The following is a 17,597-nucleotide window of genomic DNA, read 5'->3' as shown; positions in this document are numbered from 1 at the left end:
GGATCCTGTTCTACCTCTGCTCACACTACAGGATGGGGGAGCCTAATCTGACTCTGTCAGTCTTGTGGTTTCAGGCTCTCCTGTGGGCCCAATATAGCCTTCTCTTGCTAACTAGTGCAGTGACTGGCACCATCTTGTCCGGGTGCTGCCTGAGGCTCTAGCCCAGATAAACCGCCTTGGGGCCAGGGCGCCTCACAAATATGTTCTCGATCCATATAACAGACTGGGGTAAGCGGCTCATGGGTACAGCCAGCTGGTGGCCCCCAACTGTCTGACCCTAGGGCGGACCCCCACCTTCCACACCAGTTAAGACAAGAGATGCTCTGGCGTGGTGGGTGTGGCTCTGCTGGTATAATCCCCTCAGAGAACACCTTTTCTCCCCATTCTATCCTCACCTCCAGTCTGACAGTCACCTGCTACAAGAGCTATGCTCTCACAGGTCCTCAGACACCCTCATATCATAAACCCTTGAAGGGTTTGGAGAGTGGCACCTGTCCAGACAGACAATGTAGGTCAGACCTGGGCCTGGCATTGGTTTCTCTATCTGCCAGTGGTCCCAAGCCATTCTGAAGTCCTGAGGTGGGCTTCAGGATCAAAGCATAGCAGTCTATCCTGTTTCCCAGCCCCACGGCTTATGGAGCCTGTGCATGCCACCAGTTTACCTGGAAGCTGGCCCTCAGGAGGTCACAACCCTGACAAACTCTACATGTTGTAGGGTTATGTGAGGCACCCCCTTGACAGCTGCTTCTGAGGAACACAAGTTTCAAAACATGTGGGGAGAGACATGCAGGCTCACAGGCTACCTGATGTTTTTAAGCTGTCACCAGGCATGGCAACCCTCTGCATATGGTTCTAAGTAGCTCCTCTCTCCTAGGGTATACATGGAAGCCTTCCCATTTGTCTTCCCCAAAGGATGTCAAGAGCCTCTTCCAGGGCTTAGGATACAGTCAGTTCCAGAATGATTGTATGCTAGTAGAAGCAGGCAGGCATAAGAACTGTATGTGGGAGCACCCCTCTTGCTCTGCAATGGTCAGTGATGGCAGCACACAGCATCCTAACAGCTCTGGGCTCTTAGCCTCTCTAAGACCAGGTCCAGAGGACCTTACTCGGTGGACTTCCTTCTTACTGGTGAGCTCTGACAGCCAACAACACACGCCCCAGTCAACCCCAATGACAGTCACTTGCAGTCACCTCAGCCAGGCCAGGAGATGGCTTGTTGCCATGGAGACCTCACTAATAGCCATGGTCTCGTGTCTTAAGACCAAGGGTTCTATCACCAGGACTATGGGCCTTCTAGTAGTTTCTAAGACATGCCGATGGATACATGGTCTAGTCCGCACCACCCACCAGACCCAGCCTGGCCTGGTCCTGTCCTCCCTGTGGCCCGCTTACCAACCTTGCTCTGAGCGCCTGGGTCCCCCGTGGCCTGCTCGCCTCACTGCCTGTCTTCCCTCCCGCGGCTGCCGGGCAGTCTCAGCAGCTAAAGAGACGCCAAAAATAGCCCCCGGCACAAGTGTTTTCATTACCACGACAGGTGTGTTACTAAGTTAGACTGCACACGTGTCCTCGGCTGATGTTTGGGGGCACACGCTAGCACCCCCATAACTCCCCCAGCCTTGACGCTTGGGTGGGAGTTAGCCTGGGGCTCTTCCACCCTTTCTCCCCGACACGGGGAACACCATTATCACCACAGCAAGAACCGGTCAACAGTTGATGACCAGTCAGGCTGTGTGCCAGGCTCTAGTGTGTGGCTAAGCAAGGCACGGAACAATGGCAGCAAGAGGGACAACAGAGAACACGGGCTGCACATGTAAGCGCTTCCTCATTCTTAAGAGCCCAGAAGTTATATGGCAGCCACACATGCCTGGGATATGCAGCTAACTGGCCCAGTCAAGGCTGCTTCTGCTGGCGGACAAGTATTCTGAATGTCACCTCATGCTTTGATACAATCATCCACTAGTGACTGATACCCACAGGGCACGTGGCATGGCTCAGACACGGCAGCAGTGGCTTTGTCAGCGAGGTGCACGAATCACCCTCAGCGCTCCATACTGTGGTAGCATCGCCTTACAGGTGGGGAAACTGAGGCAAGGGCAACCATCCCTGCCCATCGTTAGCTACCCTGCCAATAGTAGGAGCTAGGGTCTCTTATAACAGTGGAGTGTGGCTTGTCATTGACATATGTCCCACTGTCCCCTCACAGCCCTGGCATCTGCTCCAGTTAGCCCATCTGGATGTTGGGGATGAAGCTCAGTAGGCGCCTGTTCACATGCGAAGGCACCACAGTTCCCACACAATGGCTGAGGGTCTCAGTCTCTAGCCCTAGGCCCCTGAGCCTCTCTTGTCTTTAAGGAGGCTAGAGATCTGACAATAGGAGTGTAGAGGCCTTGAGAAGGACCCAGGTAGCCTCCTTGAAGACCACGGCTCGCTCTTTCTTCCTTTCTCTCTTTCTTTCTCTCTTCCTTCCTTCCTTTCTTTCTTTCTTTCTTTCTTTTTCTTTTCTTTTCTTTTTTTAAGATTTAGTTATTTAATATGTGTAAGTACACTGTAGCTGTCTTCAGATACACCAGAAGAGGGCGTCAGATCTTATTATGGGTGGTTGTGAGCCACCATGTGGTTGCTGGGATTTGAACTCAGAACCTTTGAAAGAGCAGTCAGTGCTCTTAACCGCTGAGCCATCTCTCCAGCCCCTGAAGCCCACGGTTCTTGTTATTTTACTTACAGAGACAGACCATGGACCACTTTAAGCAGCCGTGGAAACGGCCATGGGGAAGAGACGTCGCAGGTCCATCCTCGCCATCTGTAAGCAAAATAAGAAGAACAGGCTGTCAGGAGGGCGCCGCAGCGGCTGTCCTCTCTGCAGTGGCAGTCCTAAAGACCACACTGTTGCCACTGGGGGCTGGCCCACTCCTCTGGGCCTCAGTTTTCTCCTCTGTAAAATGGGTTGCACTGGGTATCTGTCAGCAGGACACTTCACTCTTAAAAGCTGTCTTTCCAGAGAGTGCTCGGTTATCCCCTCGGCACTGTCCTCGAGGGACCTGAGGGCCCAGGCTATGTGTTTTCCGTGACGGAGATTCAGGTCTGTTACGTGAGGTGGGGTGTCAGTGGACACACACAGTAGCTCTAGGAGTAGTGAGCCCCTGTCTCAGAAACTCTCAAGGAAGGGCAGATGGGAGCTCAACCTACCTATAGGCTCCCTGCCTAAGAGGACTTTAGGCTGGGTCAGTGCTCCTTGTATTGTCCCAGGTCTCCATATTCAGCCTCCTGCCTGTTTCCCCAGCCACAGACCAATCTGTGCCCAGGGTGGTCACTGGGCCAGGAAAACCACAGCCCTTAAATAGGTTCAAGGTCAGTGTCTCCATTTGGCTTGGAACACTGGGCAGGAATCTGTAGCCGACTGCAGAGGCTTTACCGGGGCTGCCACCAGCCAGGTGCGGAGGGGAGCGTGTGTGTGGATTAGGAACGAACCTGAGGTGACCTCAGGAGGCTTATGCTCCAACCAACTAGCCCCGGTGATCTGAAGCCCCCTCAGACTGGAAGTGCCCGAGACAAACGAAAGCCTTATGCTCTACAGACAGAGCTGCAACCCCCAGAGTGGGACCGAGAGGCAGGAGGCACACAAGCCCTCCCCATGAACCACACATGCTCTGACCACCCTCACATCTGTTCACAGGCCTCATGAAAGCAAAGCCTTGAAGGCCCCAGCTGACCCCATCCTCACTCCTAACCAGGAACATCTGGTGTCCAGGCGAGCTTTTGGGACAAGAGCTGGTCCACAGGGAAAAGCAGGCCTGGGGGTGGGGGTTGGGGAGGGGCACCCTTAGAGTATATGACAGCTCATAGTCCAAGATCAGCCTGTTGGCTGCACTGTTCCTCATTCCTCTTTGGGGCCTCCAAACATCTGGAGGACCCTTGTTTCAGGAAATGTGTCATGGCCTCACGGGTGGGAGGTGGGCATAGCAGCCCCCACGCACGATCTTGTTTCTAGGTTAACGCTTCTAGGTGACGTCAGCACTGTCCCACAGAGTTCCCTGTCACCCACTGGATGAGTTCTGAGGCTGCCCAGCAGCCAGAGTCTACCTGTAGCTCAGCCCAGAGGGAAGGATGCTTAGGGAGGAGGAACAGTGACTATGTCAGCCGAATCACTGAGGGAGGAACAATGTGAGAATAGGCACAAGGATCTTTGGCCTGGAGGAGCATGGCCAGCAGGCAGACCCAGGACCCTGGCAGGGTCATCTGTCCTCTGAGAGCATCAGGCTGCTAAGGGCAGAGTCCCAGCTACAAGAGGCAGGGCTAGGAGTCCTCACTCCAGGTTCACCAATCGCTGGACCCTCGGTTAACTGTAGGAAGTGGGAGTTAGCACCTCGCAGGAGACTGGAAGGTGCGTGTGGAAACAACTGGCTGTGTGCTGGGCGTGTTCTCAGAGGGCCCTGGTTCAACGTGACTATACCCGGAAGCAGATGGTATTACCCCCAAAGCAGGAGCCTGGCAATCCGCCAACAGGGACATGGCTAGCCTGGGACATGGCTAGCCTGGGGTTGAGCTAATTGTTTCTCATCTCAGTCTTTCTCTAGACAGCAAGGCTTTATTGAGAGCTTTAACTTTGAAGGGCAGAGCCGGTGCTCCACGTTCAGGGATGCAGAGGTCAGAGGAAACATGCGTGCCCTGGAAACCAGGTGACTGACACCCGGATGAGTTACTGAGACCCCTCCCATGGAGAGCGATCTTGCTTCAGTGTGAGATCTGAGGAAGGGTCCCCTCAGGTACGTGTCTTCGAATGTTGCAGTGGAGGTGGCGCATGGCTTTTCTCTGCCAGAACACTTGGGATATACTCTTAAGCCTGTCTTGGGGGAAGGGCATGGGATGCTGTACCCTTTAATGGCCCAACCCTGGGAGTTTCCCACCTGCTCAGCCTAAGTTACAATTTTTCAAAGGAAAGAGGTGGCTATGGAAGAGAGAGGACACTCCTGCTTGAGGCTCCCTGGAATCCCCACAGTGGCCTCTGCTCTGGGCTGCTGAGCTGAGCCTAAGTCCCCGGGGCCTTCTAACATCCGTGCTTGTAACTTACTTCACTCTCACAATGGCTGTAAGATAGGAACCACAGCAGGCCCCCACTCTGCACATGAAGAAGCCAGGCCAGAGCGCTAATGTAGCTAGCTTACCAAAGTTAGGTAGCAAGGAGGAGGATCTGGGATCTGAGCCTAAGACTAGGCTGCAAATGGGCTACAGGGTCACGTTATGTTAAATCCGAGTACAGAATTTCAAATGGCTCCATCTATTCTACACGAGGTATGGGCAGGGGTCGTGGGCAGGGAGACTCACGTGTGTGAGGTGTGAAGGAGGGTGGTCGTGTGGCTCCCTGGGATGAGGTGGGAGGTGGGGGCGGCATGCTGGGGGGTGTGGACCGGGGCTGCGTCTTCACTTCAGCCGGGGAGTCTGGCATTGCTGCAGCCTTCTCCTTCCTGTGAGCTAAAGAAAAGGAGAAAGAAAAAGATAGAGAGAAAGATTAGGCAGCTGAGAGCAGAGCAGGCTGGCCGGCACCTGAGCTTCCACTGGCGAGATGGACTCCTGATGCCAATCCTCCTGTGGTGTGGGAGCCTCAGGTGTTCTCACAGGTGGCTGGCATCTAAGCACAGGTGAAGCAAAGAGCCAAGCCCATTGGGGCTGATGTCTGTTCTGGAGCTCAGGACACCCATTACCAAGCATGTCCGAGTGACCCAGCTCTTATCAAGGGACTCAGCTCAGGGGTAGCAGAGTAGGAAAACAGTAAGATGGTGATGGCGGCCAGGGTAAACTGAGGATCAGGTGAACCCTGGACATCCAAGGGCTTCCGCAAAGGACCACAAAGCAAGGGCTCAACACAAGTCCCAAGGGCAGGCCTTGCTTAGGGCATTCTTTGCAGAGAATGGTGAGCCCCGGGGCCTCAGGCAGGATGGGTGAAAAAACCCGTGTGTGCTGTTTCTTTGTCACACGGCCCAGCTATCCAGGGGCAGCAAGGGTGGGCTTCTGCCTGCTATGAGCAGAAAGCAGACCTCTCTGTCTCAATCACTGCTTGCCGCCCATGCTCATACCCATTGGGTCATCTATGGGCAGGGGGTTGCGGAGACAGTCACGGAGTCTCTTGGCCATTCCTCATTGCAACTATAGGTCCCACCTCTCAGCCTTTCCCATCCTGCATCCCATTTCAGGATCCCATTATGAGCATTCACATGTAAGTCTAGGTCACCCAGGCCTCTGTGGCTGGTGATCAGTAAGTGACATCTACCAGGCGGCAGGCCAGAAACAGTGAAGCCCTCACCAACCCCCCCCCCCCCCCCGTTCTGCAGAGGGGTGAGAAACTCGAGAGACACTTTAGACAAGCCCAGCGGTCCGTGGTGGCTTGTGTATGGGTCGGTGATGGGAGAGGCAAGAAGCCCCCATCTTGCTGGGCCCACGAGGAGGGGCGGGATGGGAGCAGATGGCACACAGCAGCCACCCAGGCTGCGGCACCTGCTGTCCCCCAGCTGTGGCTTTGGCCCCCCTCCTGCCGGCGCTCAGCCCCTCCCCTCCCCTCCCTCAACTGTCCAAAGGCTGATGGCTGGGCACACGTGTGGCCGCAGCTGTGGGGACCTATCAACACCATGCCTGGCTGTAGGGCTGATGGCCAGTCTCCGGTGACAACAACCAAAGAAGGCAACTGGGATTGGCTGCTTCAGCATAGAGCGCTCCGTCCTCACCAGCCCTTCACCTGTCCAGTCTGCCCTTGGGCCCTCGGGCAGATGGGGTTGCCTGGGAGGGTATTGCCAGGGCCAAATGTCTCAAGTACCAGGCTGGCTCTGGTCTCAGGCCCAGGACATTGGGGTCACTCTGTGTCTCTGAAGCCTTTGACAGAGGGGATGTGGCTTCACCTGAGCTTCAAGTACCAAACAAAGTAGAACCAATTGAGTAAAGGCACAGGGACAGCTGGGCTGGCACTGGGCACTAGCTGTCACCTCTCTGCATATTTGCTCAATATCATACTGATAGGCCCACTGGTACCATGGGCCAGGGTACCATGATGCAGTAGCTGCCACTTGCATGCCCATGATGTTAAAGGCGCCAGCAGGGTTACCAGGCACCTAGTGACCTGCAGAGACTTCATTTTCTTTCTCGTTTCTAGGACATGAATCATGGAGACCAGGGGTCATCCCTCTGCCTCAGAGCCTCAAGCATTCATTGCATGCAGACTCTGTTCCCAGTACTTCATGGATTCCATTTGGCCTCACAGAAGTCCCGTGGCCCTGATTCCACTCAAAGCCCATTTCAAAGAGAGAGTCGGCTACACTGTAGTGTCATGATCTACTCCAAATCACATAGCACACATGGACACTGGATGGTAAGCCAGTGAGTGTGGGGACTTAAGAGGCACCTACCTGGTCTCCCGCTTCGGACCTGTCAGCAGCCTCACAGATGTGGGGGTTGCTGCCCCTCTCTGCCTTTATACTTCCTTACCTCCCCTTCAGCAGCCTAAGGGTGCCCACCTCCCAGGATGCCCTGGAAATCCTGTTTCCTTTTCCAGCTTATCCCTCCTGGCAGTTCCTCCGGACTGTCACCATACTACGGTCACCTTACTCCCTGGTCAACCCATCTGCAAGGTTTGCAGCCACCAAAAGGTGATGACTCAGGGTAGGGATCGCTGTGACAGCCCCATGAGGAAGTAGTTCTCCTGAGTCCCTGGCCAGGACCCTGGGGTGTGTGTGTGTGTGGGAGGGTAGAGGGAGTCTGGAGGTCAGTGTTCCAAGGTCAGCTGGTGTAGGTCAGGTGGGAGGGGCTGGCTGCTGAGAGAGAAAGGCTGTCTCCTGGGGCCTTACATCTAAAGTATGTACACCATGCACTTCCCTGGGTGTGTGTGTGTGTATCAAAAGAGGTGGAGGATGTCCTTCACAGGTCCTGTACCACACACGGCAATTTTATTTAGAGATTTGCTGTGTAGCCAAAGATAGCCCTGAACTTCTGATACTTCTGCGGCATCCGCTTCTGAAAGCTGGGATTATACGTGTGAGCCGCCACGCCCAGTGTCTGGGTCCTGGGGTTTAAACGCAGGGTTTGGTGCATGCTACAGAAGCTGCCGAAGCTACGCACTGCGCCGTGTCTCCAGGCTCGCTGTTAACTTTCATGACTGTTTCTCTTAATACTGTAGTGGCTGGGCAGGCATCATGGGTGTTCCACAGACTCAGAAAGTCAAAGGCAGGTATGAGGCCAGTAGACCTGTCCTTTCCTGGTTCTGTCTTCCTGCTCTCCTTCCCCCAAGGCCCTCTAGGCACATACCATACGAGCTGAGAAGGAGCCATCCAGGGGAGCTGGCCAGGTATCTGGACGCCCACTGAGAGGCAGTTCTCCCTTCCCAGCCAGCCTGCATATGCTAGTGGGAGGGTGGGTGTGCCCAGAGCAGTCCTGGAGAGGTCCGGAAACAATGTGAATTCTGAGAAGCTTGAAGCTGTGTCTTTTCCTCTTGTTCCACCAAGGTCAAACCCCTGGCCTCGGCCACACTTCTGCTGGAATCTCCACCCTTCATAGCCTCCTTGAGGCACTGTTACAGCTCCATCTCACAAAGGGGAAACTGAGGCCCAGGAAGTGATTTCTGCAAAGCCACTCAGCTGAGCAATACAGAGTTGGGTCTCATCCATCAGTCCCAAGCCACACTGTCCTTTCTGTCCCTACACGTCCAGGCCTGTGTCCCCAGGTTCTGAGTTGTGTTTGCAGGTAGCTGGGCAGAGAGGTTCTGTTGCCTGTTTGACTTTTCTTGTGAGGTGAGCAAATAAAAATCTCAGGGGTCCTGGGGGCAGCCCCACTGACCATGTGTCCCAGGGGAGGCTGTCAGGGCTCCTCCAGGAGTTCCCCACAGCTCACAGCTTGTGGGTGGGGCAGCCAGGATGGGTACTGTGCACTAGCTCTTAGCCAAACCATTGCTGTGAATTTTTTTAAATACAGGCAACTGGTGTGGTGTAGTCACAGTGAGAACCATGTTGAAGAAGCCCAGAGATGCTTAGGGAGCCATTTCTATCTATGCCTGTGCCCCTAGGCCAACCTTCACACGAGCAGAAAGCATGTGGGTTGTGTGGTCAGCCAACCTAGAGTGGTTTCTGGGGACCATATGTCACCGGCTTGTTAGTGCTCAACTTAGAAGAGTACCGCACTTCTTGGGCAGTGGCGGGTAGGGGATGCTGTGGGAGGAACCCCAAGTCCAGCTCCTTCAGCCCAAGGGACTGAGGTAAGGATCCCACGGCATCACACAGCCTAACAGATAGCTCTCTTCTCTGTGGTGAAGGATGTCTGCTTCACGAGGGCCTCATTTGATATTCCCAACAGCCCCCATCCCTACAACCCTGCTCCACCTTACAAATAGGGAAACCAAGGCACAGAGTGGTCCAGTGAAACCCAGATGAGAACCCTGGTAATATAACTGGATTTGGGTAGATTGCCCCTGCTGCTCTCAGGGGCCCTACAGCCCGATGACCCCAGGCAGCTTCCAAGGTCTCTAAAGCATGTTCAGCCTTTCATGTTATTTTTTTTAGAGCTGATGGTATCTTGCCTCCAATCCTCCCTAGAAAGGGGGACTTTATGGTCTTCCTATCCTGGATCCTAGAAACTGGATATAAGGCCTGGCAGAGGGGACTTGGGGATTCCCTGAGGGATATGAACGAGTTGAGAACCGGCAGGTGGTGGCACCGATACACCATGATATGGTGCCTCAAGTTGACATAGCCTAGGATGATCTCTGGGAAGACAGAGGCTGAGAAGGGCCTGGCTCCTCCCTCGGCTCACCTCAGTCTCTGCTACTTCCCTGTTCCCACCCTCCAGAAAATTCCCAGGCCCCATAGCTGCTTGTGGGCCCAGGGGAGCTCTTGTGTTGTCCATGCTGAGCATCCACAGAGGAAGCAGCCCTCTAAAGCCAGGCGGGGCCTGTGGGAAAGAACACGGAATGTGCCGGAACAGGCCACTCCATCCATCACTGTCCCCATCGGCTGTGGTTCCCAGCCCGCCCTCCCAGCTGGGAACTGGCCTAGGTCCAGCATGGAGTTGACCGTCTTTCTGGCTGGGTCTCTTCAGACCTTTTGTGTCCCTAGCAAATTCAGAGCCTGGCTTGACTGACCCCTGCCGTGACCTAGGTCACTGTGTACATCAACAGGATTCAGAGGCAGGTGTGAGCCCAAAGTCAGGGCTGAGATTCTGGCCCTGACCTCAGTGCTCTATGTCTGTCACCTCCTGCTGTCCCCACCATAAACCCATGAGGTTGGCAGGTAGGGAAACTGAGGCACAGCAAGGTAGGAAGCTAGGACTCCACCCCAGGAAGTCAGATGTGAGGTTTCTTCTCTGTGGAGTCTTGGACTCTCACATGTGGAGACCGGTCAGGGCTGCTGAAAGGACCAGACTGGCTTTCCCCTTCTGGGCTGACCATGGGCAGGCAGGGTCTTAAAGGCACATGGTGGTATTAAGGCACCCAGATCTAGGCATCTTCTCTGCAAGTGCAGCCAACCCCTCATATACTGGGGGTGGGGTGGGGCATGGGGGGATCCAGCGTCCCATAGCACAAAGTCATCAATCAGAGGAAAAGGCCAAAGCACACTTGGAGGTGATGGGTCCCACACTGTGACCTAGGTGGGAGGTTCGTTTCTACATCTGTGATTTCAGGAGCCCCAGTGAAAAACCAAAGGTATAGGGCATGCCTTTGGAGGACAGAGACTGTGTGCTAGCAAGGGCTATTTTCTTGTTCAGTCATGAAACTACAGTGATCTAGGGCTCTGGGTGAGTTGGCGCTGGAGGTCAACTATAGAGCCTAAGTTTGATCCCCAGCACCCATGCAGGGAACTGGGCACAGAGGCGTGTTCTTGTAACTCCAGCACTGGGTGGGGAGTGAGAGGGAGGGTGCCTGGGGCTGGCTGGCTGGCCAGTCTACTCAGCAAGTGTCAAGTCAATGAGAGACCTTGTCTCAAGTGTGAAAAGGGGGTGGTGGAAGGCACCTGAAGTAGGACGCAAAAGGCTGTGTTTTGGCTTCCAGAATATGTGCACTCAAACTCCCTCCCCGCATCTCCCACACACACACAGAGGAAGGGGAGAGGGAGAGGGAAAGGGAGAGAGAGAGAGAGTGTCAGAGACAGAGATGAGAGACATTATGTCATTCTGTAAGAAATGTGAGATAAGCAGAGACCCCGAGAGGCTGAGATCACCCCACGGCAACTCCATAGACTACCCCGATACTCAGGGTCACTTGAGGTCACTGCAGGGCCACACAGTGTGTAAGGAGCACGGAGCCCTTATCTCTGGATTCCAGTCTCTACGTTTGCCTGGGCAGTGGTCCAAGGCTATGCCACCAAGGCCAAGGTAAACCCACATGATTGGATTTCCTCAGACTCAGCAGGGTCAGCTAACCTCCTAGGACATATTTCCAAGCCTGCCACTTAAGGCTGACTGTCTCCTCTCCTCTCACTGTCCAGTCTCACTCTCCTGCCTCAGATGCTCTGGCCCCAGAGCCTTTGCACTGGCTAGTGTCCTTCTGTGGAAATGCTACCTCCTCCAGACTTCCACTCTCTGTCTTCTCTCCCTTCATATCTTTGCCATGACTGTGTTTTTGTTTTGTTTTGTTTTAATGAATATGTTCCCCAGAGGCTCCTGAAAGTTGGGAAACGGCATTCCCATGGGAAAGATGGGAAAAGTGAGAGGCGGGGAGTCCCATGGCTGTCAGAAACCACAGATTGTAAGGCTGTTTGGAATATTTCAGCATTTTGAGCCCCTCGCGTAGACTACTGGAGTATTTATGTCTCTGACCGTATTTACATCCATTTCCACACACACACATCCATCATTCATCTTGCTAGCTACCTATCCACCATCCACCCATCCATCTCTCCATCCATCCATCTCTCCATCCATCCATTTATCTCTCCATCCATTTATCTCTCCATCCATCTCTTCATCTCTCCATCCATCCATCTATCCATCCATCTCTCCATCTCTTCATCTCTCCATCCATCTCTCCATCCATCCATCCATCATCCATCCATCTACTTTCCATCCACCCCTCCTACACCTACCCAGCACCCATCCATTAATCCACAAATGCGTCACTCATACACAACCCATCTACCCACCTACCTGTCATCCATCCAGTCACTCATCCATCCAGTTAGAGATCTCCATTTCAAATGGCTTTGCAGAGCTGCAAGATGGCTCAATGAATAAAGGTGCTTGCCACCAAGCCTGACAACCTGAGATCGACTGAGGCCCAGAACCCATATGGTGCAAGTTAGTGAATCAACTCCATAAGTTGTCCTCTGACCTGCACACACGTACCCTGGAGTATGTCTCCACACACATACGCCACATAAACAAATGAAATAAGAGATTACATGTCTTTTAACCCTTGAAGGCCAACAGCCTCATCTCATTGCAGGTAACCGGGTACCCTCACAAGCTAAACAGTAAGCTCAAGCACTTCTCACTCTTTACACACACAAGCAAAGCAGTGAACAGTGAGCCCAGACACGTGTGAAAGTGACATGGAGCGAAGCAACCCAGCAAAGACACACTTCAGGATGCCTCAGGACCATAGCAACCCAGCAAAGATGCACTTCAGGATGCCTCAGGACCACAGGACCATGTGATGGGGGGACGTGTTGGGATAGGGACACGTTGGGAGCCCCACAATCACCTCTGGACACAGGTTGGGGACAAAAGGAGGACACTAGAGAACTGCAGCTCCATACTGACAGAGTTGCCTATCCTTGAATGCTCAGAGCCGTGGGTTACACATCGCGGACGTGTCCCGGAAATCCTGGTCCTGAGGGGTTTCTAACTGCCTCACATTCAGATGGGCCCTTTTGAAAATAAAAGGAGTTGGTTGATAGGCAGCATAGCCATTGGGGTACAATTCCTTTGAGGTCACGGATGTAACAGGTGTTGCCCTGTCCTTCCTGTCCCCCATCCTTGGCCAAGGCTTGGTCTTGGTGGGTTTGGGGCACTGGGTGGAGGCTCCTGTCCTGGACACTGAGGCCTCGCTACAACATCTGGAGTCATTAGAGGGCTCATGCAAGATTGTCGTTGTTTCAACCCAGGACAAACTTCGAGAGGACACAGCTAGCTCTCTTCTGGAGCCTTCCTGTGGGATACACAGAAGGAATTTGGGCCCTGGTCTCCAGCAAAGGGCTGGGTTAGACCTGGGCTCCCAGGCCCAAGGCACAGCAAAGAGCTGAGGGCTTCCTCTGGGTGACTCCACGTCTAGGAGAGGAGTCTGACCTGGGGGCTGAGCTCCATCCTGTCCTGTTCAAGGCTAGGATCAGAAGCACTCAGCTTTGATCCCGTAGGCAGGGAACTCGGGAGTGGGTGGGATGCAGGCCCTAACGAGTCCCAGGTGTCTGCTTCAGTGGCTTCCCACATCTGGTCTCCATCAGCCTCCACCGCCATGAATAAGTAATAATACAAAAATACAGGGATTAGTGTTTCCTGTTCTGTGCTCCATTGGCCAGGCAGCCCTTCTGCCCCAGTGGTGACAGGACTTCGAGTCAAGCAGGGTTGGCTCTTCTTGGCCCTGCCTTGCTCTCAGAGGTCTGACTCGGTGCCATTCTCTGGTTTTAATTCTGCCTGCTGCTGCCACCGTTGCTGCTACTGCTCTCCCTGCAGCCCAGCACAGGGACATCTCAAGAAGAACCCAAGAACCCCACACTCCCCGGTCCATGGTGACGATGAAGGCCAAAAGGTCAAAAGGTCACCAGGGTCACAGTGGAGGGCTAGAAGGCTGGAGACCTGGTTCCTACTCTAATTGTGAAAACTAAGGGGTTGCCTCACATAAATCTGAACTTTGGTACCCACCAGCAGAACAAGCGCATGTTTTGGGGTGAGGCTAGTTGAGGCAGCAAAGGCAAGAAAGAGAGATTCACAGATGCAGAGTCCACTGTCCTCCCTGTGACAGGAGGCTGGCTCTTCTCCAAGTTTAAAGCCCTGGAGGACAAGAGGCAGGCAGGAGTGAGCAGCTTGGGTTCCAGTTACACGGAGCTTCAGGTTTCTTGCCTACAAAAACGAGGAGAATGAACCCACCTCATTCCACAAGAGTCAGTGGGACATGCGCACTAACTCACATGCTGAGTGGCGAGGCTTTGTTCATCTGTAACCTTGCTCCTTTAAAGAGTCTAAAGCAGGAGGATTGCAAGCTTTAGACCAGCCCGGTCTAATGTAGCAAGACCCTGTCTTAGAAGCAAAAAGTGCAGCAGTGACCTGGGAGGTAGCTTAGTGGAAGAGGACTCGCTGAGCTGAGTGTGTGCAAGACCTTGGGCACAGTCACCACTGGGACTGAAGGAAGAGAGATAGAGACACATCTAGAACCAGCTCCTACCCCATGTGGGTGGAATGCATGGTTCTACAATTGGGTACAACAAGTGGGTGCATGGGGGTAGTGTGGGGGGCACGGAGGAGGAAGGCTGTCCTCAGCATGCCTGACATGTTGAATAGTTTCCTCTTTGCAGAGAGCAACTGTGCTATCCTGGGCTTTGAAACGACTCCCCCATTTTACATGATAAAGCTGTGGGGTGTCAGAACTCCATTTACACATGGGGAAACTGAGGCACAGAACTATCGTATTATCTGCTCTGGACACTACACGTTACACCACAACGATCCTCTGTGGCCTTTACACCAGCTCATGAGTGGTCCTATGAACAGGGTCAGCCCCAGACCTGCTGTGGCCAACAAGATGCAGTGAAAGAGATGTAAGATAGTGCAGCTTGGTGTCTCACACACAGGGGTCCAGCTGGACCCAGTCACCACCAGAGTGCCTAGCACTCAACATATCTGCAGCCCCTGCCAGGCCAACCATAGAGCAGAGGCCAACTGTTGCACTACGTTCTGAGTAAAAGACCCGCCATCTTCATCAGATCAGCCATGCCGGCTCCCAAGAGTCCATCATGATCGAGCCTGTGGACGGCTGACATTCCCTCAGAGGATGGGGCGGGGAGGGTCATGGCCCCTCATCTGATATTCCAGTCACCTCTCCTAGCCATCTGTATGCGTTCTGCCCTAATTGCACCTCAGGAGCTAGGATGGGTGCTAGAGTATATAGGCTGGGGGAGACTAGGGAGAGAAACTTTGATCTATGTAGCTGGGGGCAGCCCTCATCCATTCTGGGTGCAGACATCCCACTGTGGCTGCTTGGATACAGCTATGCTTCTGTTTGTAACCCTCATGCGTACTCTGCAAGTAAGTCTGACAGATTGAGTGGTTCATTTTCCCCAGGAGAAAATTCCCACACCACCTGCTGAGGATGGAGCTCATCTGAGGCGCCCCCTGCTGGAGACCAGTGGTAGCTCCAGAGCACTCAGTCTGGGGTGGTTTGTTACACACCAACAGCTGACAGGGACATCTGAGTCTATTGGCACTGGAAACCTCTGGATCAGCATCTGTCAACCGTAATGGCACACCCAAAGCACAATAGCTTTGTAACTCATAAGCAGAGAATGAGATTAGCCACTTGATCAGAGAGGCACAAATGGTAACCAAAAAAGTTGACCATCAAGAGCTCTGATATCGGGCTGGAGAGATGGCTCAGCGGTTAAGAGCACTGACTGCTCTTCCGGAGGTCCTGAGTCCAATTCCCAGCAACCACCTCGTGGCTCACAACCATCTGTAATGGGATCTGATGCCCTCTTCTGGTGTGTGTCTGAAGACAGCTACAGTGTACTCATATAAATAATAATAAATAAATAAATAAATAACATTTAAAAAAAAAACAACTGTGATATCCACACAGCCAAGATCTACACCACAAGGAGAAAGGGACATGCAAACAAACATGATGTGGCTCCATCTCAGAAACACATAGCTGAGAGAAGAAGCCACACTCAAAAGAGCACACCCTGAGGGTGCCTGTGTATGAAGGCCTGTTTTGCAAACAGCCTAGTACACTGTTCAAAGTCAGGAAGGTACTTTCCCTGGATAGGAGGGGCCCAGGCTGGCCTCGAACTCAGAAATCTGCCTGCCTCTGCCTCCCAAGTGCTGGGATTAAAGGCATGTACCACTGCCACCCGGCTGACACTGTGTATCTTAATGGCAGACAAAAACGTGGAGAAAAGTAAGTCCAAACAAATGGGGTGGCACTCCTGCAGGACAGAGGGTGCTGTGACGCTTCCAGAGCGAGAATCTCCGCTCCGAATCTCCAGAAGAAGATGCTGAGGGCCACACCCACCTGTGAGAGCACCCAGAAGCCTGGCATGCTCCGTCCTCACAGCACCCTGGGCCAAACAGAGTTAAAAGGCAGGGGAGGATGGGGAACACGGGATTAAAGCCTTCCATGCTGTCCACGGGGCTGCAAATGGGATCCAGATGTCCAGGCCTGCTCACCCTGCGGCTGGCTCGCAAAGGAAACACATTCCTCTCCCAGCTGCTGGGGCTGCACAGCCAACAACTCCCAGAGAGCTGTGGGGGAGGTGCCTCGCCATCTGGGCCGCCCACTGCCAGGGGAGGCTGCCAGGCTGGGGGAAGCACAGGGAAGAAGGGCCCCCTTAACTCAGCACGGGTCCTGGCATGCAAGGGTCTGCACCCTCCCTGCCATGTCACCAAGAAGTCACCTTGCATCCTGGCACAGCTTATTAAGGACAAATGGCTCTGATAATGAGGTTGGGTTGTGGCTACCTGAGTACTTCCCACCTGCTTCATTGGCACCGACTGTCCCTGGCTAGGTTGTGAATGGGGGTACTTAGGAGGGTGCCTCCCCATGTTTCCGAAATAGACCAGAACCAAGCCTTCCAGCAGAGGGACATGCGAAAAGCCATCAGTAAGGAAATATGTGGGGCAGGGAAGATGGCTCCTGGAGAAAAGTGCTTGATGGACAAGCATGTGTCTGAGTTGAGACCCAGAAGTCGTGACACATGTCTCCCCTCTTGGTGTTCCTGTAGCAAGGTGGGGGTGGCAGCAAGATAATCCCAGAAGTTGTGACCAGCTAGCCTGATATGTCCTGTCAGACCAGAGACCCTCTCTCAAGCAAAGTGGAAGGTAAGGGCCGCTGACACCCCAGATTGCTCTCTGACCTCCACATGCACACTGTGGTACATATACCTGAACACACACCACACAGAGTGTGTGCATGCATCGGTGTATATATGGATTGTGTGCATGTATCTGTGTATACATGGATGTGTATGCATGCATCTGTGTATACATGGATGTGTGTGCATGCACCTGTGTATACATGGATGTGTGTGTGCATGCATCTGTGTATGCATTAATGTGTGCATGCACCTGTGTATACATGGATGTGTGTGTGCATGCATCTGTGTATGCATTAATGTGTGCATGCACCTGTGTATACATGGATGTGTGTGTGCATGCATCTGTGTATGCATTAATGTGTGCTTGCATCTGTGTATACATGCATGCATGTGCATGTATATTTATGTATGAGCAGGCTTGTACCAGTTGTGGAGGATGGTGTTTGCGTGTCCATCTTCTCCAGGGAAGGTCATGCAAGCCAGAGAGAAGACGCGATGCCCTGGCTAGTCACAAGGTGACCTTATGTATGTACAAGGTCATCTGCAAGGAGGGAGAAGCTGCTTTGGCAAGCACAGGTGCGGAGGGCACCTCCTCTGCCGCCCCGC

At 53.5% G+C, this 17,597-nt stretch overlaps 1 protein-coding gene across 3 annotated transcripts in view; it reads right to left on the bottom strand.

Annotated features, from left to right (window-relative positions):
* Cbfa2t3 (CBFA2/RUNX1 partner transcriptional co-repressor 3) overlaps positions 1-17,597 on the bottom strand; it is a 70,186-nt gene that overhangs the window by 16,245 nt on the left and 36,344 nt on the right. For 2 of the 3 annotated variants that reach the window (XM_021170231.3, XM_021170232.2), the window contains exons 2-3: positions 5,323-5,469; positions 2,723-2,800 (exon numbers count right to left, since the gene is read on the bottom strand). In XM_021170231.3, coding sequence (XP_021025890.1) covers positions 2,723-2,800; positions 5,323-5,469 — 225 coding nt within the window. The remainder of the gene's footprint in view (positions 1-2,722; positions 2,801-5,322; positions 5,470-17,597) is intronic. The other variant, XM_029480752.2, reaches the window with a different exon arrangement.

The sequence above is a fragment of the Mus caroli genome, unplaced genomic scaffold (assembly GCF_978045245.1).
Source record: "Mus caroli unplaced genomic scaffold, Mus_caroli_1 scaffold_10, whole genome shotgun sequence".
NCBI classification, from domain to species: domain Eukaryota; kingdom Metazoa; phylum Chordata; class Mammalia; order Rodentia; family Muridae; genus Mus; species Mus caroli.
The sequence above is the reverse complement of the archived record's forward strand: the minus strand, read 5'-3'. Positions and strand labels throughout refer to the sequence as shown.